The sequence below is a fragment of the Chaetodon trifascialis genome, chromosome 1, assembly GCF_039877785.1.
Source record: "Chaetodon trifascialis isolate fChaTrf1 chromosome 1, fChaTrf1.hap1, whole genome shotgun sequence".
Taxonomy (NCBI): domain Eukaryota; kingdom Metazoa; phylum Chordata; class Actinopteri; order Chaetodontiformes; family Chaetodontidae; genus Chaetodon; species Chaetodon trifascialis.
The window spans coordinates 2,467,120-2,495,098 of NC_092056.1; the positions used below are offsets into that span (position 1 = coordinate 2,467,120).

General features: G+C 46.6%; 1 protein-coding gene across 4 annotated transcripts; it reads left to right on the forward strand.

Annotated features, from left to right (window-relative positions):
- Positions 1 to 60: 60 nt before the first annotated feature.
- ppip5k1a (diphosphoinositol pentakisphosphate kinase 1a) lies at positions 61 to 27,428 on the forward strand. 4 transcript variants are annotated; one of them, XM_070971097.1, is made up of 31 exons: positions 66 to 115; positions 4,350 to 4,887; positions 5,430 to 5,625; positions 5,961 to 6,051; positions 6,140 to 6,225; positions 6,750 to 6,904; positions 7,531 to 7,632; positions 8,224 to 8,385; positions 8,494 to 8,615; positions 8,700 to 8,801; positions 8,983 to 9,069; positions 9,158 to 9,233; positions 9,328 to 9,437; positions 9,780 to 9,865; positions 9,959 to 10,084; positions 10,670 to 10,791; positions 11,247 to 11,429; positions 11,869 to 12,010; positions 12,332 to 12,555; positions 12,911 to 13,038; positions 13,150 to 13,264; positions 13,504 to 13,611; positions 13,703 to 13,831; positions 13,917 to 14,057; positions 14,357 to 14,450; positions 15,799 to 15,924; positions 17,868 to 17,930; positions 21,317 to 21,496; positions 23,835 to 23,972; positions 24,058 to 24,171; positions 24,430 to 27,428. In XM_070971097.1, the coding sequence occupies exons 2-31, from the start codon at positions 4,744 to 4,746 to the stop codon at positions 25,065 to 25,067; spliced, it is 4,290 nt and encodes a 1,429-aa protein (XP_070827198.1). In that variant the 5' UTR covers positions 66 to 115; positions 4,350 to 4,743; the 3' UTR covers positions 25,068 to 27,428. The 4 variants fall into 4 exon arrangements, with proteins under 4 accessions (XP_070827283.1, XP_070827361.1, XP_070827198.1 ...); XM_070971182.1 differs by lacking the exon at positions 21,317 to 21,496 and having other exon boundaries at positions 61 to 115; XM_070971260.1 differs by lacking the exons at positions 17,868 to 17,930; positions 21,317 to 21,496 and having other exon boundaries at positions 64 to 115.
- The last annotated feature ends 551 nt before the right edge of the window (positions 27,429 to 27,979 follow it).

Genomic DNA, 27,979 nt, shown 5'->3' on the forward strand with positions numbered 1-27,979 from the left:
TTTGGCTCTGACATCCGTGCGTCAAACTGAAAAAAACAAGATTGGTTTCACATGCAAACTGTCAAGCGCAGAGGAAGCGAGCTGAAGGCAGCGTTGTAAAGCTTCCAGCGACACTGTAAGTTCATAATTTACTTGCTCGCTTATAATGGAAATATCATCGACAAGCTTCCAGGTGTAAGCATGAAGATTAATAATCGCACTTACATTTGGTAACTGCATCAAATGCAGACAAAATGGCAGAGGAAGACTTGTTTACATTGCAGAATCAGCCGGGGTACTAACCTTAGCTACATGCTAACATTAGCTAACCTTAGCTAAATGTGTTTCGCGCCGCTAAAATGAACGATAGCTTAAGAACCTGTATTCGACAAATAGCCTTGAATTCTGACTGTGTAGGACAGTTGATATTCGTTTTTCACGTTGATGTTACAGTTGATTAGTTTTACTAATTTGGTCAACGTTTCACGGTATCTGCGTCTTCGTCTTCTATCATCCGTTTGCTGTAACGTACAAACTGTACTCAACGTTAAGAACTCGTTACCGCAACGTAACGACGTAACGGCAGCATCAGCCATCAGTCTGCAATGCAGGTTAACGTTAACTAACCTGCCTGGTTACTGTGGGATTATTATTATTATTCAGGCCCTCTTCAAGCTGGGACATCAGGTGCAGCTGTACCGTTCATGTATTTCTCCAGGAAAGATAAGATAAGATAAGACTTCATTGATCCCACACTAGGGATGTTAAGTCGTTACAGCCAGCAAGTATTACAAAAAGCAAAAACAGTGGCACAGAAGGTCAAAATTAAAAAAAGTATACAGGATGCAGAATAGAAAAACAAAAAATACTAAATGCCATAGAAATATTACTGCCTATTAAAATACTGTTGACCATATTCTTATGAGAAAAACTGCTAATGTCATGTATTACACTTGAGGAATACTGTTGCACAGTAAGGACATTGAATTTCACAGTCTAATTACCTATTTGTGTAATTGAGCTGTGTGTTTCAGTCCATCCAGAATATGTTGAAGCGTCTGCAGACAATGTTTTAGTGTTTATTTTACAAGAAGTCGTGGAAGGAAATGGCCACATTCACCGCGCCTCGTTGCTGGCTGGTAATCAGGGTTTTAGAAACACTGAGGTCGTTAGTCCAAACCTCGCTCCCCCTCCTCCTCTCTCCTGCAGACGTTTTTGAATGGACACCAAATGCGATCAAATTGAGCTCGTGCTCAAATTTGTGGAATTAGATCTTGAAGGATTAGATGATTAGTTGAGTAGTTGATGATAGAAAACGTAACATGTTTTAATCACATGCACGTCACTAAAGGCACGTGGCAACTTGAAATCAAGATTTGGCAAGTAGCGCCCACACAGACAGTCAGTCAGTCAGTCAGTCAGGTGAGATATATTTGAAATGTGTCTCCTTAACAAACTTGAAGTAAACAACCCACAAGTGAGATGGAAAAATGGTTTCATTGAAACAGATTGCGGTGCAGACTCAGGCGCTCCGGGCCAGGCTGGAGGAGATCCTGGCACAGCGCTCTGCGGGAGGCGTCTGAGCCTGCCCCAGCAAGGAGTCCTGAGTCATCCGGTTCAAGCTGTGGTGGAGGTGCGAGACTGTCAGACGAGAAAGCATGTTAATTAATGGAAAGCCGCACAGCAGAGATTCAGGGCCGCAGGCCGTGATTGCATGTATGAGGAGGGTCAGAGGTCAGAGGAAAGGGAAGACGGTGGCGTCGAGTCGAATGGTGAAAGTGTCGCCTCGGCTCATGGTTGAACAGTAAATGTGGGAATTGGTGCTGGTAGTGTTGTTGTAGAAAAATCAGCATGCTGTTACTGTCCAGCTGTATCTCCAACTTTTTGGGTTTTAGAGCTAAATGATTAGTTCATTAATTGATTAATATGGACAGAGAAGGAAACAACACCGACTTTGATGATCATTTGATCACAAAATACGTCAAACATTCTGTGCTTCCAGCTTCTCAAGTTGAAAGATTTGCTCTTTTTCTGTTTTTATATCATTGTAAATTTAATATATTTGGCTTTTGCACTGTTAGGTGGATGAAGCACGACATTTAAAGGCAGCACCAGGGCCTCTGGTGTTTACCACACCATTTATTTTTGCTATTTTCTGACATTTTATTGAGTTTTTATTGACTAAACAATAAATCAATTGATCCGGGAAATAACTGGCAGATTAATCAATATTGAAAATCTAATTGTCTTTCATGTTGTCAGATCAGTTGATAGATTACTTTCTGCTCTTTGGGTTGACAAAGTCTGTGACTGTGAGTGTCAAAATGTATTTCGCTCAAGGTCAAAACAGTATTTGTCCTTCTGAACTCCTGAAAAGTTGACATGACGGGAATGCAAGGTTTTCACACCACTACAACTGTGTGTAGCATGAAACTGTAGAGTGTAAACTGCACTGGGGTCGCCCCCCCCCAAAACCCCCAAAGTCCCTTTAAAAAATAAAGAGGACGTGACCTCAGTGTCCTCGGGGGAGCTATGGCCTCGCTCGTAGCCCGAGTGAGCAGGTGTAATGAAAGAGATTAACTGTTATGCTCAAGCTCTGAAACACTAATCCACTTAGGCATTTAAAGAGTTTATTTTAAATCAACTTGGTGCCAAAAAGGGAGAACGAGTGAGTTTCTGGTTGTGTGTACCAGGCAGCAGTTAAACATTTATAACGAACTTATAACTAACAGCCACTGACTCGACCGGAATGACCTGTTTTCTTATTCCCTTTTCTTTAAATGTGCGTGCATGTGTACAACCAACATGAAGGCATGACATTTAGTCATCTGTGTCTTTAAATAGAAATATAACGTCCTCACAAGGACATTTATCAGATATAACACCTACTGTCTGCTACATATCTACTTTCTCCTTTTCAGTGACACTTTACAGGAAGGACTAACATTTCCTGCAGTCACTCTTTGACCTGATATTTGCTTAATGTTTACTAATCTCTTTTATTATCTGTTAATCTGTGTAGTATTTTCTTAATCATCTATCCAAAAACACTAAAACATGACATCATGGTTTCTCAAGTTCAAAGATTTAAATGAGATATTTAAAAACCAAAAGCCCAAAAACCTGACTTACTATCAGAGAAGACAGACAGCCAGTGAAAAGTGAATGCTGTGTACGGTCCATGCTGATGATTGGCCGACTGCTGCGTCTGTTAGGTCACAGGGAGGGACCCTCAACCAACCAGCAGATTCTGTAGAAAGAACTTTTGACAGTCTTGTTTGTGTTCCCTCAGCTTGGGATCCCCAAGGCTTTGGACAGCAATGTGCTTGTTTATGTTCTCATTGGGACCCCTGAACAGCTGCTTGTTCTAGTAACAGTATTTTCCACTGTATGCAGTCGGGTTGACCCTTGAGTGACTGTGCCTCATGGTGAAGCGGTTTGTTGTTCAGATGGGCGTCTTGCAGCGTGCCACAGAGTAATGAGCAGTTGTGGTTTGTCTACAGTATGACATGTGGTCCGCTGCCCGTCCTGTCTCCAGGTCTGGCTGATGTTTAGTGGTGATGGAAATGCAGATCAGAGCTGATGCCCTGCTGTTTTGCAGCACCAGACTGCAGCGTCAGGGTTAAATGCGTAACAACCGAGTAAGTGCTAAAGGTAATTATTGCTCGAGCACACGGTCTTTTCTGCTTATGTTGATGGTATATTGGTTGGGATTTGCAGTGCCAGACATGGTGTTCCTTTTGTACTGTGCAGTTTAAAGACCTAAATTACCCACAGAGCTTGGCGTAATGAGACAACACCGGATATCCTCAAAGATGTGCACTGGAATTTAATTCTCTGTCCCTTTTTGATGAAATATTTTGTGCAGAATTCATTTGTCTCCGTGTTTAATCTCTTTGTACACAAAGCAACTGCAAAATTTGAGTCAAATCAGAAGAAAACAGTAGCCTTGACAATAATTCACCATATTTCTGGACATGCAAGTTGCAGCCTGAGTCGTCTGACTATCATTATCCAAAATAGAGGCTGTGAAAGATGATTAATCATTTTTGCAAACCATCATATTTCATGGAGGTGGAGGCTCCGTCTATGTCTGCCTTTATGGCTTCAAATATTTTAACATTTTATGTTTGTAATATTGTTTTCGATGACGTTATGTGTTGCCTTTGTTGTCCTGTTTGGTGAAATGCTCCATTATCTGCTCATGTGTAAACAAGCCTGGATGAGGAGTGTGCTGTATGCTTTATAATACAGCTACTGTGGAGCGCAGGGAGAGTATGACTTTGATTAAAGGACACGCAAATTCATTTTCCTCAACACCGCAAACCAAAATTGCAGTAATAATGTGTAATGTTGTGTTACTCTTGTAGGATCATCCGTCTTGCATACACATGGAGGAAAGGGCTGTCATCAGGTAATTGGAGCTGCAGCCTCCTGGTTGCTGACGACTCTTGAGAAACCCAAACCCATCCTATGACGTGAATTTACTGACCAAAGCATGAGAAAGTGGAGTAACTTCATGGCCGAGGACTGACGAGCGCCATCGTTCCTCGCAAAACCTTCTACGTTTGAGCGGCGCTCATTCAGTGTCATTCTGCTCCTCTACCTCGCACACCTTCATCTCCCAGCTCTGCTGTCCAGCCCAGGCAGAGTGGACCCGTCCCCCTCCCCAGGCCTCGCGCCCCCCCATCGGCGGCCCGCTCTGGCGGTGTGTTGGTGTACGATGGCGCGGTGGGACGCTGAGGGCTGCCGCGGGGGACTGTGATGTCAGACCCCTACAGCCCGGGCGAGAGCCGGCGTGGCGCTCCCAGATTCTTCGTGGGCTGCGAGGACGATGAGAGCGAGGTCCTGGAAGACAGCATGAGGACAGACATGGAGCTATATGAGGACGACGAAGACACAGACTCGGTGAGAGATGAATTCAAACTGCACAACCTCTTTAATAAAATCTGTTTCTTCACTTAACTCTCGCTGTGAGCTGGGGTGTCACAACATCAGCTTTCTTAGTTAACACAGCTTCTCTTCATCAGGCTTTACACAAAGTGGACTCATCATGTGCCGCCTACTTTAGCTTAGTGTTAAAATTAACTGAAGTAAACAGGAAAGAAAGATTTTCTGCATCACCAGCTGAATGCATGTCGGCTCCTGTGGCAGAAAACCACAGTGCAGCACGTTCAGTTTGCACTGCTGTAATTACACGCCTTCGTTCAGTGACATTACCCACGTACGCCTCAGTAAGTTTGCATATACAACATATCCCCCCCGGCTGAGTCCATGTCGCTCATAGAGAATGTAGATCTGGACTGAACTGAACCTCCTCCAGAGCAGGTCAGGTGCACAGGTGTTCTTACATATGAGCTTTATTGGAGATTCATGGGACAAAGCTGCCATTGTCTGTGTTGCTTCCTCGGGCAGCTCATTGAAACGTTCCTCTCTTCTCTCTCGTTCAGCCCCCGGAGCGACAGATCGTGGTGGGGATCTGCTGCATGATGAAGAAGTCCAAGTCGAAGCCAATGACCCAGATTCTGGAGAGGCTCTGCAGGTTCGAGTACATCACTGTGGTCATCTTCCCAGAGGACGCCATCCTCAACGAGCCCGTGGACAAATGGCCTCTGTGTGACTGCCTCATCTCCTTCCACTCCAAGGGTACCACACACACACACACACACATACACACACACTTTTATGTGTTCTATATGAATTATGTTTCCTACAGTAGTGATATCAGTCGTCTTGGCTCAAAAGTTGCGTCATACAAAATTGAATAAATCTACACACACGATCACGTTACATGTTGTGTGTACTGTCTGTACAATCACACGAGCTTCTTATCAAATGCCGTCCATTTACACGCTAAAAAGAGAGCCTGTCTTGTCGTACAATGCCACAGTGTCTCAGCCGTTATGACTCTGATCTTGTTTTCCTTCACTGTATCGTCTCTGACGTGTATTTATATCGTTATTTCTCCTCACGTGAACTAGGATTCCCGCTGGATAAAGCAGTGAGCTACGCCAAACTGAGAAACCGTCTGCTCATCAATGACCTGAACATGCAGTACTACATACAGGACAGGTACTTCTGCATACCTAACTGTATATTTCCAGTACGCAAATCAAAGTGAGACTTGATATATGATGTGTTTGTATGTATTCTCTAACAGGAGGGAGGTGTATCGCATCCTGCAGGAGGAGGGGATAGATCTGCCACGCTATGCTGTGCTGAACCGTGACCCAGATAAACCAGATGGTCAGTCTGCCAGCTCACTACTAATACTTGATATGTTACTTATTCCTATATATTTTGTACTGTGCTGCAGTTACCATCACATGGGAAAACACAGTAGAAAGCTGATGATATTCTCTCCACTTTGGTTTCACTCATAAAGCTTTTGTTTGTCCTGACAGAGCTCTCAGACAAACAGTCTTACTGCCCCTGCAGCATCCTGAGGCCATTCATTTAACACTGCATTGGTTTTATTTCAGCCTGTAGATAAATATAGTATCAAATGTGAAGCAGTTGCAAGTGTACCATACTTGCTCTGTGATATGATGGAACCGTCAGTCGGGTCCTCTGTCCCTGGACTGATGAGCCATGAGATGTTGGACGGTGAGGACTCTTTTTGTAACCATCACATGATCCAAAGTGCAGAGCTGCTTCACAGGGCTCAAGAGTAAACACTCAGGGGGGAGTGTCATCTGTGTATATTAGAGGGGTAATGAAAGGGCCGTCCTGGCACACAGAAACATTTGCTGTCTGCGTGTGTGTCTCAGAGTGTAACCTGGTGGAAGGAGAGGACCATGTGGAGGTGAACGGGGAGATATTCCAGAAGCCTTTCGTCGAGAAGCCTGTCTGCGCTGAGGACCATAACGTCTACATCTACTACCCCACCTCTGCTGGCGGTGGCAGCCAGCGACTCTTCAGAAAGGTCCTTTGACTTTGGCCGTCATGGCTTATTTTTTGAGTCTGTACAGTCAGCTGAAAGGCTAATCACGAAAAAGTTTTAACATCCGCTCAACACCAGTTTTCTGTTGTTATGATGGCCACTTTAAACGACCATTATATTCATACTGTGCTGTCAGTATTGTGGCTTAACCCGAGCGACCAGTTGCTCTTTCCCAGTGAGCTCCAGTGACACACTGGAGCACCTTTTTACTCTTATGGTTTTGATCTTTCAGACTCAAGCCCTCTTATTCTCTCAGAGTGCACTCGTGTTACATTTGGAAAAGTGTTACTGGCCGGTGGCTGCTCTTGACATTTTCACTGTCCACCTTCCTTTTATCTGTTTAGTATTAACGGCGACTGTTAATCAGCTGAACAGACTAGAACGCAGCAGGCACTGACCTACACAGCTTAATAGCTTCTCTTGTGATTATGCGTGGGTCCATTGCCCTGCCAGAGAAAGAGCAGCATCATAAATCAGGCGCTCTCTGTCAAACATGGAGCTGCAGCCCTTAACTCAGCCTGTGATGGATGTTATACAGACTGCACTGAGTGGAACAGCTGTACCGGACAGAATCACATCATTCTTCACTCATTGTGTGATTTGATCAGATCGGGAGCCGGAGCAGCGTGTACTCACCAGAGAGCAGCGTGAGGAAGACGGGCTCGTACATCTACGAAGAGTTCATGCCCACAGACGGCACTGATGTGAAGGTAGAGTACGGACACAGTGCTGAGGTGGAATATGAGACAGTCGAGACTCAGTACTTATTGACACGTCTTGCTTTTTAGCAGATAGAAGAGTAAAGACCTTAGAGGGGCTGTTTCAGGCACCCTGATTCTGAAAATGAAGGTCCCAGGTGGAGGCTTTAGATTTCAGTGTTGAGAAAACTGAAAAAAAAAGCTCAGTTCACTCCTGATTTCAAGGTCGATTTTGAATGAATTCAGCAACTGTGGCAGCATGTTTTGTTCTCAGCTGCACAGATGACGTCTGTTGAATGTGTTACTGCTCTCATTGCCACCTCTCAATGGCCTCTTCTCCATGGCGACGGCGCCCGAGGCTCATTAGTATGGTAGTTTTTAAGGCCGTCCACCATGCAGAACCTCTCAGAAACAAAGCTGAAATAATTTAAGGTAGTCGTCATACCGTAAACTTACATGATTGGAAGTTGTTTTTTGTGTGGATGTTGTTTAAAGAAAAAACTGATATTGTGCTGTGGGACAATAATGATTTTATTCAGCGTCACCCGTTGGATCAACGCTGAGTGAATGGTTGGTGTTTGTGGGTCTTTCATGGGACCTCAGGTGTACACTGTGGGGCCAGACTATGCTCACGCTGAGGCCCGGAAGTCCCCTGCTCTGGACGGGAAGGTGGAAAGAGACAGTGAGGGGAAGGAGGTCCGCTACCCCGTCATGCTCTCAGCCATGGAGAAACTGGTGGCCCGTAAGGTCTGCCTGGCCTTCAAGGTGAGCAAAGGCGCTGGTGATGAGGTCTGGTTCGTCCCGGTTCACTCATGGCTTCATTGGTGGGGGTGCGTTACTGACACTGTGCCGTTTGTTATTGTCTCACTGCAGCAAACTGTGTGCGGCTTCGATCTTCTCCGAGCCAATGGACACTCTTATGTGTGTGACGTCAATGGTTTCAGCTTTGTGAAGAACTCGATGAAATACTATGATGACTGTGCCAAGATCCTCGGGTACCGTGCTTCTCTTTGTGTCCTTCCTCGTCCACCGGGCCATTTTCTCCCGAGTTTGCACTGACTGAATTTGTGTCTCTTCAGGAACATCGTGATGCGTGAGCTGGCTCCTCAGTTTCAGATTCCTTGGTCCATCCCTACTGAGGCAGAGGACATCCCCATTGTTCCCACCACGTCAGGGACCATGTGAGTCAGCAGTAGTCCGAACAGGTTGATCTGCCTGGATGGCAGGATGCAGGTTGTCTTCTTCTAGCCAATGTGCCCGTCATCTCACAACAGAACCTGTTTGTAAATGTTCTTTACGGTTGTGAAGTTTCTGTGTTCAGCAGCAGTGAAATGCTGATGTTAACCTCGCTCTCACACTCAGGATGGAGCTCCGCTGTGTCATCGCTGTCATCCGACATGGAGACCGAACGCCCAAACAGAAGATGAAGATGGAAGTTCGCAACCCCATGTAGGTCATCTGTTACTGCCTTCCTGTTTACTGCAGCGATCGATTAAAGAGTTTTGATTCATTGACGGCTTGTCTTTGTTTCATTCAGGTTCTTTGATCTGTTTGAAAAATATGGAGGATACAAAACGGGGAAATTAAAGCTGAAGAAACCAAAACAACTGCAGGTACCATGTCGCTCTGACACTGCGTCTCCCAGCCTGAGTGTGATTGACTTTGTCTGTGAGATCTCTGACAGCGTGTTTCTCTGAACCTCAACAGGAGGTGCTGGACATCACACGGCAGCTGTTAGCAGAACTAGGACAGCACAATGACTGTGAGATAGAAGAGAAGAAGTCCAAACTAGAGCAGCTGAAGACTGTTCTGGAAATGTGAGTTACGGGTAAACTGGGTCACGTCATTAACCACCAGCCCCCGATCTCAGTCCTTTCATTCATTTCTAGGTCATTTCAGCCAAACACGACTTCAAGAGCATTTGATGAGCTGCCGTTTATGTCCTGTACACTAAAAACTCTACAGATATCAGTGTTCACAGCTGAGAATGACAGGTTGTTGGATTTTGGGATTACTAGCATGGAACTACATATCCTGGTCCTGTTTTTACACTAGTCACCACGTTGTTGGTGGAGGTGATAGAAGGCGTACGACCACGTTGTTCCATAAATAGCTTTTATTGAATCCAGATTTTTTTTTCCATTTTCTTGCTAATAAAGGTATGGCCATTTCTCTGGGATCAACAGAAAAGTGCAACTAACGTACCTGCCCCATGGGCAGCCCAAAACCTCGAGTGAGGAAGAAGGTAGGAAGATGTTAACAGAATTTCTACTTCGTCTTTAAAGTAGTATGTTGCTGAGCTCAAGCTGTGACTGAGCTGCTCTGGATTCGTTTTCAGACACGCGTAAGGAAGGTCCGTCTCTGCTGCTGGTGCTGAAGTGGGGAGGAGAGCTGACTCCTGCTGGCAGAGTGCAGGCCGAGGAGCTGGGAAGAGCCTTTCGCTGTATGTACCCTGGAGGACAAGGTGAGAAACACAGTTTTCCTAATGACAAAAGTCATGGAGTATTCCTTGGCTCTAGCTGTTAATTAAGTAGCTGTTATTAAAAAACCTTAGTACCCACCAGGTGATGGAAAATAAACAGCACAGATCTGTGATCAGTGTTGGTTAAGGAGGTGTTGTAAAGTTGAGTTAAAGCATGTGCACCTATTGAAGTGACTAATGAAACAAGATGCCGCAGTAATAGAATCGAATCCTTGATGCAAACAGAAGGCATATGAGAGCAAAGGCGTGGATGGATTTAAAAGTTAAAAAGTTCTACGAGACATAAAGGTTGTTGAAGCTCTTTGCAAGAGAAAATGAGATGTTCGGTCAGCGATATACACAAAGAAATCCTGGACTGGGAAAGTGACACTCGCATTAAAGCAAGGCAAGCAGTTTGGTCCAGGTGTGCCGCAGAGCTGCAGCTGGAAAGTTCAGACAGAAGAGATTTAATACCAGAGAGATCACAAACTGCTTGTTATGCACAAAAATGCTCATTTGTCCAGATGAAGTTTTCAGTGACATTTTAAACCAGCGAGCTCTGTGTCTGTAATCACTGTGTTTCTGTAGGAGACTATGCTGGCTTTCCAGGCTGTGGGTTACTGCGGCTGCACAGCACCTACAGACACGACCTGAAGATATATGCGTCTGATGAAGGCCGAGTGCAGATGACAGCTGCAGCCTTCGCTAAGGTTTGCACTATTCTGACATCCTCTGAGCTTTTCTGTCCAGCTCTCAATCTGTGGCCAGCTGAAAGCTTTGAGCTTTGTTGTGAGCATCAAGACGCAGTTACTTATTTCATTTACTGGAGGTAAATCTTTATCTTTACAAATGTCAGTTCATAGAAAATACTGTGTAGTTAAAACAAGCTGAATGGAAAGAAAAGAGCACCACCTGCAGAATCTCAAATTACCGAGAAGTCGTGTGTGTTTTGGAGGAAAGCAGGTGTTCTGAAAAGGAAAATGACCTTGACAGAGTTGTTACCTGCCTTTGCACTGTCAGCTGCTGATACGTATTAACAGAAACGAAACTGTCTCCATGTTCTGTGGTAAACTGCTCACAGCGTATTTGTATGGTGATTATTTCTTTGCATCAGAAACAAGTCACAGATTCGCTCTTCGTTTTGTTTGCGCGTCTGTGCGAGCAGGGTTTGCTGGCTCTGGAGGGCGAGCTGACGCCCATCCTGGTGCAGATGGTGAAAAGCGCCAACATGAACGGGCTGCTGGACAACGACAGTGACTCGCTGAGCAGCTGCCAGCACCGCGTCAAGGCCCGGCTGCATGAGATTCTGCAGAAGGACCGGGACTTCACCGACGAAGACTACGACAGGGTGAGAAGCCGCTGTGTTTGACATCGTACCACCGCAGCTACTCCTCACACACTGCAGCTGAAATGTTTGAACTTAACCTGCAAATGAAATGAGATTTTCTACTGTTTCCCACAGTATTGTCTGACTGAGAGGTTGATGTGTCGAGACAAGGGGTGACCTTTTCACCAGGGTGCCCAACAGTCTGCGGCCATATCTCCTTTGATCATTCAGAGGATTACTAAGCTGTCCTAATGAAAGCAGAAAGGATTGTATATCTCGAGCTAACTGTTCACAGATTAATTATATTTCTTCATCTTGTTCTGTTAAATGACGGAATGACACTAATTTGTGCGCTTTAGCACTTTCAGGCTTTTGAGGTCTGCAGTCGGTATTCATTTGTTCTGTGCGGCTGATTTTTACTGACAGTACTTTGTGCTCTCTCTTTTCGTGTGTGTGACAGCTGGCCCCGACCTGTAGTGCCTCTTTGGTGAATTCAATGAAGATCGTCCAGAACCCAGTGGCCACATGTGACCAGGTCTACGCCCTCATTCAGAGCCTCACCTCCCAGATCCGCAAAAGGATGGAAGACCCCAAGTCAGCTGGTGAGCAAAACCCTCGCTCAGCTTTAGAAAGATCTCAAGGTTTGATGACCCTAAAGTAAAAGGACAGATTTCTCTTATACCCGGAGGTATTCAGCCACGTGGGTGTTTTGGTTTGATGTGCGCAGATTTAAAGATGTAAGGGTTTATTTGTCTCCAATAGATGAATGGATTTTGGTTTGTGGCTCTCAAAGCATTGAAAGTGACGTGAAAGAATCGGTGTCGTCATACTTTGTGACAGTTTGTACTGGAGCTCATTTCTGTCACATTGATCAGTCACTCATGCAGTGAAAATCTTGAATGAATCTTCTCACCTGTCACCAGACCTGCAGCTGTACCACAGCGAGACGCTGGAGCTGATGCTGCAGCGCTGGTCCAAGCTTGAGCGAGACTTCCGCATGAAGAACGGCCGCTACGACATCAGTAAAATACCGGACATTTACGACTGCGTGAAGTACGATGTCATCCACAACGCCACCCTGGGCCTGGAGGACACGCTGGAGCTGTTCAGACTGTCTCGAGCTTTGGCTGACATCGTCATCCCACAGGTGAGAGCGGGAGGAGAAGGACGAAGAGGAGGTGGTGCTGCTGCATCTGGACGGCTGCAGTGAAACTTCCTCTTGAGCTTTCTGTGTTTAAGGATTCTTCCAGGTTTTCTGTTTTCTGATGAGAATTTAAGATAAGCTCAGAGAGCCGGGAGGAAAGCACTGTTTTTAGATTTAGAAATCAACTTTATTAACTCAGAGAAGTTTTGTTGCTAATTTAACTTCACTTTCTCCTGCTTCACCTTGTGAGACCAATGAGCTGTTACTGTGAAAAAGTAATTAACACTCAAAAGTTGCCAGAGGAATTACCAATTCAGAGGTGCTGCAGTATTTTTAGCACGTTTTTCTGCTTTTGCAGGAATACGGCATAAATAAAGTGGAGAAGTTGGACATAGCATATGCTTACTGCCTTCCACTGGTCAGAAAGATCCAGCTTGACCTGCAGAGGACACATGAGGACGAGTCTGTCAACAAGCTGCACCCTCTGTGAGTCCAGGAGAAGATTTCATTCACTACGAGGCTGTTTAGATGCACGGTGTTCAGACCGGCTGCTGAGGGTATTTCAGAGCATCTGGAACAGTGCTGTCTTGTTTGCAGGTACTCTCGTGGAGTGATGTCTCCCGGGCGCCACGTCAGGACACGTTTGTATTTCACCAGTGAGAGCCACGTCCACTCCCTGCTCAGCATTTTCCGCTATGGAGGTTTGCTGGATGTAAGCAGCCAAACATCAGTCCTGCACAACTTTGAATGTTTCTCAGGTGAGGCTAAAAGTTGAAACTGAGGTTTTCTCTGTGTGTGTGTGTGTGTGTGTGTGTGTGTGTGTGTGTGTGTGTGTGTGTGTGTGTGTGTGTGTGTGTGTGTGTGTGTGTGTGTGTGTGTGTGTGTGTGTGTGTGTGTGTGTGTGTGTGTGTGTGTGTGTGTGTGTGTGTGTGTGTGTGTGTTTCCTGACAGGAGGAGAAGGACCAGCAGTGGAAGCGCGCCATGGATTACCTCAGTGCCGTCTCTGAACTCAACTACATGACTCAGATAGTCATCATGCTGTATGAGGACAACAATAAGGTAGTGTTGGTTTGTTTATGTATTTATCTGCACAGGCTTGATTCAGCTTCATGTTGGAGATGGTCTCATGGTCTTGTTGCTCTCCCTACAGGACCTCTCCTCAGAGGAACGTTTCCACGTGGAGCTTCACTTCAGCCCTGGTGTCAAAGGCGTCGAGGAGGAGGAGAACGCGCCAACCGGCTTTGGCTTCAGGCCCGCGTCCGCAGAGGTAGCGCGGCAGGTAGGATCACACCTGAGCGTTTCCGCCGTGCTTTTCTCCCGCAGGGAGCAGCAGGTGCATTCCCTCTTCTTCTCTGCTCACTCAGAACGGGCAGAAACAGACGGACCCCGGCAGCCTGGAGGACCTCTCTCGAGATGAGACCGACCGCGCCGTGCCGCTGTCTGAGCCAATCACCATTCAGAGGAGGTCCCCGCTCATACGCAATCATAAGACTGGATCCATGGAGGTGAGTAATCCGCCTGCTCGTAGAAAGAGCTAGTTTTGTCCCTGAAAACACTGTCAAGAATCACATCACTGGTCTGTGTAGCCTCCACAGAGGTGGGTTAGTTATATAATCACCGTGTCTCACTGACCCAGAGCGTCTCTGCTGGCCTCTCCTCCTGCCAAAGGTCATATTTCACTCTGCAAAGTAGCAGCCAGCAATGGAGACTGCTGCATGATATCAAATACACTCAAGCTACCACTGTGTGTGTGTGTGTGTGTGTGTGTGTGTGTGTGTGTGTGTGTGTGTGTATTTTCCACCAGGTTCTGTCAGAGACATCATCCTCCAAAGTGGGCAGTTACCGTCTGTTCTCGCTCTGCTCACGTCAGTCTCCCGAGATGAAACAAAGTGGATTAGGTAGGTGTCATACTGCCCCGTCTCCATGGCAACTGTGCGCATAGATGACGTGTGGCATTTGGAGTGGGAGGGACGGGCGGGACGGGCTTCATTTGACGACTTTTTTCCCGGGAGGACGGTAATGGAGGTACTGCATTCTGAGGGCTGTGTGTGGAGACGCATGCAGGCAGCTCGTTCCTGCTGGTGGAGATGTACATGTCAAACACAGTATGTGTGTTTAACACATCCACCTGTTTGTGAAGAAAACTACTCCCAAATGCAAGACTGATGAGAAAATGTCGGCTGCATTTTCAACCCGTTTTGGGATCTAAGTCATTCTTCATGAAGCGTTTTGCATCCAACAATCGTCCAGTTTTGTAACTGTGATGTGAAATTCAAAGGCAGGAGTAGCGTGTAAAACTAGTCCAGTTTCCAGGTCAGAGACGACCCTCCTCCTGGAACAGAGTCTGTTTCGCATGAAGATTGATCATCATCATGATTCCAGCACTGTAAATGTTTGCATGGAAGATGAGCCCAGTGATTTTAAAATGGTCTCAGTGCACAGTTGTTTTTCCATTCGTGTCAACTTAATGTGATGAAAACCATCAAATATTTGTACCAGAGGCATGTTCACGTCCTCCACTGAGGCGTTTAAGTGTCCACCTTTACGTAGCTCCATACAGATTAACCTCTCTCCATCACAGTGAGCCACTTTCCCCCTTCAGCGTAATCCTGAAACAATGACTGACGTAGTGGCTGATAAAAGAAAAATCCACCTAAGCTGCATTTCTGTGTCGATTTTGTTGTTTGCCGTTCAGTTTTCCTCATGGCTGTGACAGGGTGTGTGTACGAACACGCAGCTCTGCTGTCTAAAACATCAGCGGCAAACATCCAGATTTGGCGTCAGTGCCTCAGATTTAACGAGCAGCTGCTGCTTTTCGCTGTTCGTTCGCACAGGAAGAACATTTCCCAGAGAAAAGTCACAAATGTCATTCTGTTGCTTTCGCCTCCGGTTTTTCTTTCTGTGCTGCCCTTTCGTGCTCTTTGTTCGAACTGCTCAAACAAAATCGCACTTGAACGCATCACAAACTGATGCGAAGAGCAGGATTTCCGGGTGGATTTTTCCTTTTGGCCTCATACTCTGACGTAGTGGCTAAACTCATAAAGCTTGTCCTGTCGGGGGGGTGGAGAGCGATGTTGGGACAGGATGCATGGTCTCCTCTGGGTCATTGTGTCTCTCTGCCTGTCTGTTTTTCTCTGTTTCTCTGTCTCTTTTTCTCTCTTTCTGTCTCTCTCTGGATAGTTGTTTGAGTAACAGCATGTTATGTAGCGGTAACTAACCCCCCCCCCCCCCCCGCCCCCCTCGCAGGCTCTCAGTGCGCCGGGCTCTTCAGCACCACTGTCCTAGGTGGGTCCTCTAGCGCCCCTAACCTGCAGGACTACGCACGCGCACATCGCAAAAAATTCTCCACTGGCAGTCTGTCCTACAAAGACGGTACGTGCTTGAGACGGCGCTCCTTCACTAACCTGCACAGGGCAACAGCAGATCAGTGTCTCACACCTGTCCTCTCAAATGTGAAGCATTGTTAGTCTGAATGCTTAGCCATGCCTTGTGGGGAAACTGGGCACAAATGTGTACTGTAGGTAGGTTTAGTACCAAGAAGTAGTGGTAGTACAACTAGAACATATGAAGTAGCAGCAGTAGAGGATTACAGAACGTGCGCTATGAGCAGAGAAGGAGTAGATACTGTATGTGCGCTCATACATCGATTTTATAGTTGTGTTTTTCTGCATTTTTAGACTCCATATTCATTGTAGCCACCAAACCCACTGGATTTTTCCATCTTTTTGTTATTCTCCACACCACTTTGAGTAAAATTGGTGTATTTTTTTTTAGCAGTTTGTATACATGCTGCCTCAGGCCCAGCTTAGACGAGACTTTAGATGTTTGTGTGAAGACGATAGAAGGAAATGTGGCGAGCAGACGAGCTTTACCAAGAGCAGCACACCTAACAGCAGCTTCATCGAAGGCAGCGTGCAGGTGGAGGACAATCAGTATACACTCGTGGAGTCATGTTCTGTTGTCTGATTGTCTTCTTTTGTCAGCCGCAGCTTTAAGTGTGCAGAGATCACAGTTGCTGTCTTTAGATGTTAGAGTGTTTTGAGAGTTTGTTAGTTTGAGGACAGCTTGATATTTTTCAGTAGCACACAGTATGATTTTACTTCATTTTTCTAGATCTACTGCATGTATGAAGCAACTAATCATCAGTACGTGTCCGCTAACTGCCCCTCATCCTCAGAAATCATGACCTCTCCATGTTTTTTGTTTTGTTTTTGCATGATCCATGGCTGCAGTGACGTCCTAATACAGTCTGTTCAGTGTCCGATTTTCCCACATTCACACACTGAAGATAAAATCAGCTAAAGAGCCAACACGCTGACAAAAACATACATGATGCTCCCAAGAGAAACACGATAATCTGACGTCTCTTGTGACAGAAAGTCAATCAGCAGTTTAACATCCTCATCAATCACTGTTTTTGAACATAAATCTGAATGTGTTGATGCAGTTAGAAAGCCAGGGCCTGCCTGTGTGAAGATATTATTCAAATACCTTTTTGAATAATACTTTATGTTCAACAGTCCATGTGAAGTCAGCGAGGCAGCATGGCCGTCATGCTTTGCTCCAATCGTGTAGCTGACATTGATGTCTGTCGTCATGTCGTCCAGTAGGTGTCACTGTGGTACCGTACAGACTCTCAGTGTCCTCTCAGCTGCCATCCTCCTGGTTGTCTCACATGTAGCCTCGCTGTTGGTCTTTGTCATCCATCTTGTTACACCTCAGTTTCAGGAATCAAAGGAAGCTTTCCAGCCCGGACGCAGTCGAACACAAAGCGAGCCGTTTCAGTGCATGCTCCTCTGAGTGCAGTGTCGCTGTCTGTTTTAATTATTTTTTCCATGCCGAAGCATCTCAACCTGGTCAGGCTCACCAGTCGATAGGTTTCAGTGTTCGCGACAGAGAGGCTGAACGGCATTTAAACGTTGACGGGTTTGTGCTTTATGCTGTGATGGTCAGAGCTCCAGCAGGAGGAGGGAGGGAAAGCACCGATCAGACCTGAGTATTGGCCTCGTTTGTGGAGGGTTTCTGTTTCTTGGTGTGTACTCTTCACTCCTTCAGTTAAAACATTTCATCCCACGTCGTCATCAGAAGATGTTCCATCACGTGTTGCCCCACAGCCATCTTCAGACATCTTCAAACATCAGATGTGTCAGCAGAACCTTCAGTCAGGCCTTCCTCACAAAGCGGACCAGCTAGCTCTGATTCTTCTGTCCACTGCTGCGTCCACATTAGAAAAGACCAGGGAAAGGACAAAACATGATATTCAAGTTACTGTGGCTCAAAGTAACACTAGTGAATTTTTTTTTTTATTTCCTCAGAGTTGTTGTCTATGCCGGCAGTAAAACGATTTTCTGTGTCGTTTGCAAAGCATCCGACTAATGGTACGTCTGCTTCTTTCAAGTATTTTTCCACTTCACCTCCCTTTGTCTTGCATGTCTTCAAACTTTTGTTTTTTGACCTTGGGTTTTTTCCACATGGCCCTCCAGCATTCCAGGTTTCCGTTATTTATTTATTTTTTTCCAATGGTTTAATTTATTCTTTTTTTGTTTACCCATATGCTTTGGACTCTTTTCTAACACTACCTGACATTCTCTTTCTAATCAGGGTTCCCACTGGTCATTGAATTTGTGAAATATCAAGAAATTAGGAGACAGGGAATGTCAGCGCGCTCTCACCAAGACCTCATAGTGTGTCCTCACACTGATTAGACCATGAAAAGCACCAGATTTCAGCAGGGATTCAAGGGAATAATGTCCAGTTAACAGCTAATAACAGCATATTTCTTACCTCCTGCGCCAACTGCAGTCAGCATTTCATAAACACTCAAAGCGAAACCTACATTTTACGTTGTGACTGGACTCACTTTGTTCTGTTGTGATACATGTCAGTCATGTAATTGTCTGGCAGTTCCCTAATTTCCACCTGAGTCCAGTTTAGATCAGATGGATTACTTCCCTTTGTGTTTCCTGCAGTTTGTATGATCAAACCAGCCTGGATCAATAAGTCTGTTTACAGTTACTGCAGTATTTTCATTCACTGATCGCCTTGTATAGGAGAGAGCTGGTTTCTATTAGAGATACCAGCTAATAGACAGACCCTCATGTCCCCGTCAAACCAATGAAACAGACCTTTACTTCACATTTCTTTAATACGGCACAGTATTAAACCATAGTATATCCAGGCTGAATCTGACTTCATTTTGGCTAACTAGCTTAGCATAGCTTAGCATAGCATAGCTAGTTTATTGTCTCAGTGCGTCATTGCAGCTGTGACAGAGAGCCGTTCTGCAGACCTGCTGTTCACATGGTGCGCAGTGGTTTCTGTGGTCAAACGGTAAACTGAACAGTTGACTCGTACTAATCATCATGGTTTTGTTTCATTGCTGCCAGGCGTAGTCACAACAGTAATCCTCTCATCTTTAAAATGCTTTTTTCCTTCCTTTGTGAAATTGGCGAGGACAAACATACACACTCAGAATTGGACACTCAAAAATAAATTGGCGGACAGAGTGCATCGCGTCATTACTGGAGGAATCTCTCTGGGCTTCGTGTCTCCTTGTTTGCAGGATGAACAGTCCTTAAAGGTCAAACCTTAAGCAACACGTGTAGTATAAAGAGCAACTTTACTGTGAGACCAGCACATTTTGGTTTGTGTGTTTTGGTTTGTGAAGGGCCACTTTAAATTAGTGTTGCACGTTCGTGAAGTTTGAGGACTTGCAAGAGACAAAGATGGTTCAGACCTTTAGTCCAACAGCAGCAGATCGTCCACTTCAGACGCAGCTCAGCAGAGTTTTCATCAGATCCTCCCTCACTGGTGAACATACTCCTAGTTTGTAACAGACGGCATCAGACAACTGCTTCCATGGGCTGCGTAGAGGCTCCCTGTGATCAATAAACCAACGTAGAAAAATCAGTTCAAATCCCTTTTTATTCTAGAAAAGCGATATTCTTAAATAACGAGTGAACCCTGGGGGTGTCATTCCTTGAAAGCTTCATCCCTCCTCATGGCTTCATGTTTAAAGAGCAGCATAACAAAGCAGCCTAAAGAGCCTAATGATGGAAATTCATAGTGAATAAAGGGTGGGAACCCTGTTTAACATCCTGCATACAGTTTGTGAATTGATCACCATTACCCAATAATTCCGTTTTTTTTCCCAGTGGATAGATGTGTGTGTGTGTGTGTGTGTGTGTGTGTGTGTGTGTGTGTGTGTGTGTGTGTGTGTGTGTGTGTGTGTGTGTGTGTGTGTGTGTGTGTGTGTGTGTGTGTGTGTGTGAACACAGTAATTACAGAAAACACACACCTGTTGCCATCATTGTAGAGGATGTGAACTGAGCTCATTGTTGAACTGCCACCAGCAGCACACTGAATGTTTAACCCTTCCTCTGACCTCAGCTTCATGGCCCCCCTCAGTGATGCTAACCCGTTAGCTGCCTGAACGGTGTGGATGGAAGGACGACAGGGGTCAATCGCAGCTGATTGAACCAGGATCAGCTCTTATTGGCAAACAGGGGAAGGGTTAAAGCGTCGTTCATCCCACCTCCTGTGTCTGTTCTGACTGAAGCGTCAGTCCGTTGTTTGGATCCTCGGGCTCACGTGTGCCTCGGAGTGTTTTCAGCGGTTGTCCAGTGTGTTCCAGACTTGAAAAAGGGCAAATATTCAATTATTAATGAAGTGTAACGAGTGTCTCCGCTTTCATTGATTTTGGATCTTTTCTTGAGTACTGACGGTCAGACAGCGGGGAAGCATAGACAGTGAGATATGAACGCTGTTGTTGTGAACCTCTGCAGCTCAGCTGGCTTTCCTGTCCGTCCACTCAGGACTGCTTTAGACGCATTCAGCAGGCACATCTTGGTCAGTCTGGATTGTGTTTATCTTCTCTGTTTCTGGGTAGAATACCCAAGTTGGATTGTTTTGTATGCATTTGAAGAGTTTTCTGTCTTTGTGGTGTTTCGCTGGCAAGTTTGTGAGAGGTCAACCGGAGCAGCGACGTGTGAAAACTCAAATCACAACGAACATCGAGTGCAACCTTCACAGACTATATTCGCATGTTTTTCTCTGATATATATCATTCACCGCAGGAGCACAAGATGACACATCCACCGTAGCAGTGGCTCCGCCTCTCTGGTGCACTGGCAAAGGTACAGCGGCGTCCAGTGATGCAACGTGCCAGACCCAGAGTCCGGCTGCAGCTAAGTCTGAGCTGCGTCGAAGGATGGCTTCAGCTGTCCGACATGTTTGTCAGTGCGGACATGAGATTGATCTGCTCAGCAGCTTCTGCAGAGTTTCTCTGGAGAGGTGGCTGCAGAGCGCCGCCTCTTCCTGGAAACGTACCGTGTGGCACTTGCTCCTTGGTGGATTCTCTTGAGTTGGATCAGGGTTGTTTTCAGTGTAGTTCATGTTTCTGAGCGTCTGCAGAGGAGCAACATGACCTTTTTCTTTTCACCGTCTTGCTCTGGGCTTTGCTGAAGCGCTGGATGATGTTTATGGAGTTGCTTGGTATGATTTGCTGCTTCTTCTGTTGTTTGGCTGTTGGTGGTCAGGAGAAGCTGTTGGCTGCCTGTTGCCTTCACACACACACTCCACCTCTCCTCCCTCCTCTTTCCTCCCTCCCTCTCTCTCCAAACTCATTTCCCCTCTCACCTGTATCGCACCTCAGTCCTCTCTCCTCCTTCCTCCTCGCTCATATCCTATCGTTTCATGTCTGTTGTACTGCTCCTCCTCCTCCTCCACTGCTCTGTCCTTCTTCGCTCTCCCTCTTCTTCCTCAGAGCCCTTGGAGGAGCACCATGTGGCCCAGTTGTTGAGGCGTTTCTCCACCGACCTCAGCCTGGGCCGCCACCTCTCTCTGGACGGGGCGCTGGCCCACCACCTCCACCAGTGCTCCTACCACCTCCGCCTCTTCCGAAACTGGCTCATCTCCGGCCAAGACCCCCTAGAGTACCTCCACGGTCAGCCCCTGGCCCCGCCCTCCATGCCCCCAGCCTCACACCCTGTTCAGCCACTGCTCACGGTTTAGTTGGGACTGTGCCTGTTCTGTGGTTGACTCTCATGCTTTGCCTCTTGATGTTTCTGCATGCTTGCCTGTTTCTGTGGTTATGCAGATTGCAAGCTGGAGTGGTGTGAGCTGTTTGGGGTTTTTGGGCTGTTTTTGCGACTAATATCCTCCCCCTCTGCTGTGGTGTCAGTTGCTTCCCCCTCTTTCCACCAGCCAGAGTTTGTAAGTCCTACCAACCATATAATTACTTTCACTGTCAGTCCATTCATTGTTTGCCCTTTAAAATCACCAGAAAATCACCCACAGCCTAAAGATGTGAAGTTAACTGTCGTAGAAGACTTAAAAGAACAAGCAGATTTTTCGTAGTTTCGCAGAAAATTAACTTGAACAATTAATTGAGTGACTGTTTCTCTATGTCAAAGATCATTTTAGTGTCAAAAATAGAGAATTGGAGAAACCTGTCACTTAATTTCCGTCGTATTTTGTACGGTAACTTTTCTTTAAATACAACAAATCATGGTTTTAATCTGTTGACATTTTGAAGGGATGTCTGAAAACAACAAAATACCAAAAACTGTGCTTTTAAATGTCAGATTTAAAAGGTGTGATGACTGGCAGTCACACTTCAAACACACATTTTACCAACATTTGATGCTTCACACGTTCTAATTTCAGACTCTGTCCTACTTTCTTTCCTCGTCTCACTCTGTTACAAAAGTACCAAACTCTGTACTCTGTGAATTCACAGGAAGCAGTTCTGTCTAATATACCAACACAAGACAAACTGGCTTTGCTGTTGTATTTATGCACACAGTAAAACAAATGCACAGCATTTCATTTCCACTGTCACTCCAGCTGGTTGAAGACTGAGGCCACCTAGATGAGAAAGAAACCACCCTTTATTTATCTTGGCAGGAAACATAATCATCACAGCAGCAACAGGGACAATTATTAGTTCACGAAATGACGAACAAGCTCAGTAATAAAGCTGCAGAGGAAATGGGAGCAGAGTGTTCGCCTTCACCATCACCCCCTGATGTTTCCATCACAAGGCCAACATCTGGCACACGGGGCTCGACACCAGACCTCAGTGCGTCTGAGTGCAGACTGAAAGTATCAGGTGTCAGAAGTCCTCTTCCAATCTTTGGTTGTATTCTTAGCCTGGTTTGCTTTTTCTTTGATCAGATTCTTCCTCATCTAAATCTGGAAACTGCTAATTTTAGGCCGTTCTATTCAAGCTGCTTGAGTTAAGACAAAGTCAAACACTGACAAGTTTCACATGAAGTAAGATGGTGTTTCCGACCCTCGGACTGTCGGGTGTACCCGCCCCTCCGCACAGCACACAGTAGACGTGAGCAGAAACGTGCACATTCCTCCACAAACTGTCTGTAAATCAACATTTTTCACATTGCGTCATATTGACAACATAATATATGAATGTTTACATGTTGAGGTGACACAGAAACAGGTGGCTGCGTCTTGGCATCAAGAGTAAAGATGTTTTTACTCTTCCAGCTCTGAACAGATAATCTGCCGTCACGGGCCTGAGCCTCCATCTTTCCTAAAGATCCAGACATCGCCTTCGGCTCTGCATTTGACTAGGCTGCTCTGTTTGAATTCGACTTGAATGCCAGTAGCTCTCCCACCTGATCTTAACCAGCATGTGATTCCTGCTTGTTTGCTGTACTTGCGGCGTCCTCTCGCCGCGTGCAGGCGAGCGCAGTGAAAGCGTCCGGCTCTGAGGCTTCGAGGCGAGCTGCGGTCTGACGCTTCGTGATCGTGAGCGGCTCTGGTGAGATGTGGCTTGTTGTGAACTAACCGTGGATGAACCGCCTTTGATAAGGTGGTGGACCTGAGCTGCAGTCCGGACGGCTTTGACCTCTGTGTGCTGCTGTTAGAGCTGCAGCTTCTGCGTGTTGGGACTGACCGGACAGCCCGTCGTGATGTTTTTGAGATGTGCTTGCTTTTGCAAATACAGCGAGACCTTTGAGATGCGTAGACTCGTTGCCGTTTGATATGGTGTCATGTTGTCTTGGCGTCCAGCATGGTTTTTGCAACTTGCCTGCGTGGAAATGACCCGTAGAGGCTGGCAGGAGTTCACAGGGGGTTTCGGGCCCGTTCAGAAACAGGAGCAGGATTTCAGAGCACCGTGTTGAGGTGTAGCGTAGGGGTGGCACTGGGGCGGTGGTGTCGGGTGACAGCTGAAGTGGTTCTGCCTGCTCCTCTTCTGACTGCCCGGTCTAACCGAGGGCTGATGTGCCTGCGGGCGTCGTGTCTCTCCTCTGCCGCAGGCTTCGAAGGCTGCTCCATGGTGCCCTCCATCTACCCTCTGGAAACGCTGCACAACTCGCTGTCGCTGAAGCAGGTCAACGAGTTCCTCGCCGGCGTGTGTGAGAGCGCCGGGGATCCGCACACGAGGACCACCAGGGGTGAGAAACAAACGCATATTTGTGTTATTATTACCAGCATCATTGTCACTTAACTTGACCTTCGGCCCTCGTTTTGTCCCCGCAGCTCTGTCAGCCATGTTTGACTCACACAACCAGCCATCAGTGGACTCGTACATCCCTCAGAGAGTCCTCTCATCCTCCATCTCTCTCAGATCTCGTTCTGACAGACCTCCTTGGTGTGAGTATCGCAGCGGCTCCTTGTTCACACCGAGATTTGACATTTCTAGGTTAGCCTCCCTCAGACGCCTGTGGATTATTTATGGAACACAAGTCGTCTATTACAGCCTCACTGCTCAGTCTGTGTCACTGCTGTCCGTCATCTCCTCAGACCCAGTGAACCACACACGCCTCTTTTCTTGCTAATGAAACCTTATGAAGTTTTGCGTCTTTGTTCTGTTTGATTTTTTTTTCTGTGATGTCTTTTCTGTCCCTGCAGACAGCAGCGGTCCATCCAGCACAGTGTCCAGCGCTGGACCGTCCTCTCCCACTACAGCCGACACTTCCCCACGCTTCAGCTTCAGCGATAAGATCTCCCTCACCCCTCAGAGCAGCGAGGAGACTCACTCCTCTCAAAACATTTCCACTCAGCCGCTGCCCGCCGTCGGGTCACAAGCCCTTGACCCAACTTGCCCTGCTGTCTCAAACCCTGGCGAAGTCCCTCTGACTCCAAATAATTCACCAGAGGATGATGCTGAGCTCTGTGCTGTTACCGGCCACCAGCCTGATAATCCTGAATGCTCACAGGAAGTGCCTGAGGTGCCTCCTGCAGCCGAGGACGCTGCCAGCGGTGTGGCTTCAGATCCTGGCCTGAGACCGCCCTGCTCTGCGTTAGCTGAGCTGGCTCTGGGTCGGATGGAGGGTTACTGCCTCCCGGGCTCGCTGCCTGTACTGCTGGAGCTCAGAGAGAGCAGCAGCGAGGCGGGCTCCAGCTCCCAGACGCCTCAGTCTCCTGAGGGACCCGACGAGTTCTTTGACACTCAGGAGTCGATGGACCTGTGGAAGGACAGTTCGGAAAGCCTCCCCCGTCCTGAGACGCCTCTAGAGTTTGGAGCCACTCAAACAGCAGAGCCGTAGTACTGCAGGGCCTGGAGACCTGCACAACAACAGGCCTCAGATCTGTCAGAAACTTCTGTGGTTACATCTGAAGCTTCATGAGCATCATCGCGTTGTCAGTCATGAGCAGTGAGGCGTTGTGACTGCATCCCAGCGGCCTCCCACCTCCTCCAGCTTGCTGACTGTGTGCTGAATAATGACGAAGGGGCAGCTGATCCTCACACTGGGCTCTGCGTTGAAGAATCATGGCAGTGCCTCACATGCTGTTCATTGCCTTTAAAAAGCACCAGTGACCCCACTGAGCCTCCTCTGACAGTCCACTGTAAAGATGTGGGAAGCCACTTGTAAGGTGAAGCTTTATTGTCAAGTTTAAACTGAACAGCTCTCTGTTACTGTCGCTGTTGCACAAACTCTTTCCTTAAAGCTGCATTGATCCGTTTTTGGCCACCAGGGGGCAGCGATCCACAGCCCTGAGCTCTTAGAGCAAAGCCTGAACAAAATCATCACGTTTGCGTCTACGTGACGAATAGAAGTCCAACGTTCTCTCGCTTTCTCACTGGTGAGGAAAACATCTGGCATTTAACTGCAAGATGTTCCACCGTGTTCCCAGCTGCCTGCTAACATCGTCTGTCTGCCAGTTTGCACCGGGCAGGCAGTGGCTTCACCAGGGTTTGCTCAGAGCGTTGAGTCTTAACCAAACAGGAAGTGTTTGATCCGTTGTGACCGTAAAGAAGCTTAATGGAGCTTTAATTCATGTTACGTCTGTCTCTCATCTTCTTACCCTCGGACAGCTGCAGTACTGAAGTTTTAGCCTTCACGTTTAAAGGCGTCGTATCGTCCATGGCGGTCAGGTGACCGGTAACCAGGCGCACATCCTGGCATCGATGCAGCAGTTTATGGCCGCCATAGAAGCACAAACTTTTCTGTTTTCATCGTTTGTTACATGATACAGAGACTCAACGTACGAGACAGAAAAATACTATCTGCAGCTCTTCTGCTCTTCATCATACGCCAGCGTCTGTGCTGTGCTGAGCTTCTGTGGCACCACATGTTTAAAACCTGCTTCTGTGAAACAGCAGCTGAATCTTCATTACTGCCAGCGAGTGTTGAATCTGCAGGTCAAACCGTGTGTGCACTGCTTACTGCCAAAGTCCTTAAGCCTCATTGAAGATTTAATATAATCAGTAGGAATCGATAGAGGAAATCAAAGTAATATTTATTTTGAAATTGCATCTTGAAAAGAAAAAAAAGTCTGGTATTTTTGATACCCGCAGCAGATATTTAATTGTACCATAGCTGTTGTATATGTTTTGTAAATCACCTCATGATGTGGGAAAATCTGAAAGCTGATCTCTCATTTTATCACTGAACAAACAGGAGGGGCATTTTACATTAAATGTGCTTTTATTGTGGCGAGCAGTCATGTAGCAGGTGTGGATGTGTGTGAATGGGGGGGGGGCACACATGCTTGAAGAGAAGTGCAGTTCTGTGTTCAGTCAGTGGGATTCGTGTTACGTTGTGTTTGTACTGTAGAGGTGAAATCTGCTGATCTCTGGTCTGCAGATCATCGCGCTGTTTGCTTCAGAGCAGCAGGTGTTTGTTTAAAGGGTCACTTCACTCAAATTACAAAGAAACCCCCAACATTTGTTCTCTTAGCCCGACTGGATTAGTTTTAGTTTGATTCTTTCAGGTCTTGAGACGCCTGACTGATGTTTTCTGTCTGCATTTGTTGTGTTTGAAACATCTAAAACTCTGTACTCGAACTGAACGCCAGGCTGAATGTCTTTAAATGTTTCAAATGTTTCTTCATCCCAAACAAACAGATGTTCAGGAAGCTTTGAGCGAGTGCTGCTCATTGGCCGCCGTGCACGAGCCTGGAGACCTGTGCAGGTCCACACAGGCCGGCTGAGAGTGTCCGCATTCGAGACTTCCTGTGTGCGACTTCCTGTTTGCTCTCTGCTCACATGAAAAATAATTTCCAGGCATGGCATGGCATGGCATGGCATGGCATGGCATGGCATGGCATGGCATGGCACGGCACGGCACAGCACAGCACACCGACATTCAGAGCTGATCTAACTCGAGATCCCCACAGAGGGGGAAAGTCTTTGTGTGATTTGGTGACGTGACCCTTTAAAGACCCACCTTTCTTTGCGGAGGATGAACGCTCTGTCGTCCCGTAACGCTGCGCTGAGCCTCTGAACGCTTTGTCAGCTGAAACGCTCTCATGTTTCATGTGTGATGTCTGGACCTGCTCGATGCTGAGCGCCGCTTCAGATCCGCGGTGTCTTCCTCCGGTCTGTGCGAGCTGAGCGCTGTGCTCCGTCTCCTGTTCTGGATTAATCTCGTCTGTGTGGACTTCCTTTGGTTTGAGAAACATGCACAACATACTGTAAACTTCCAACAATGTTACAAAACACAGCGATGGGAATGTAAATTCCACATGTGGGTCTGCTCTGTTGTTTGGTTTAGTAATGTGGATTCTGTCCTTCAAAATAAACCAATAAAAGAATCAAGAACATTTCAGGTTAACTTTCCTGAACACTGAAGACGTTTGTGGTGATGAAGACGTTTCCTGCAGGCCGTCATCCAGGTGGTCTTTCCAGCTGAAGACGGCGAACTGAGGGAAGGTAAATGAAAGATGTGGATTAATTCATTATGTCACAAAACACCACTAGATGGCGCTGAATGTGGCAGATTGACCGCAGTTTGATTATACTGTAGAAGGTTTGTGTTTGCTTTGTCTGGCTGTGGCTGGAGGCGTTGTGTCTTCAGGTCCTCCGTCCGTTCTCCGTCTGTCTGGGTAGTTTTATGGAGTTTTACTTCAAACCATGTTGAACAAGCTCATTCTGCTTTTTGTGTGTGAAGATCTGCTAATTAGTAACTACAGCTGTTTGACAGATGAAGTGAAGTAAAAGTATATAAAAGTAAAT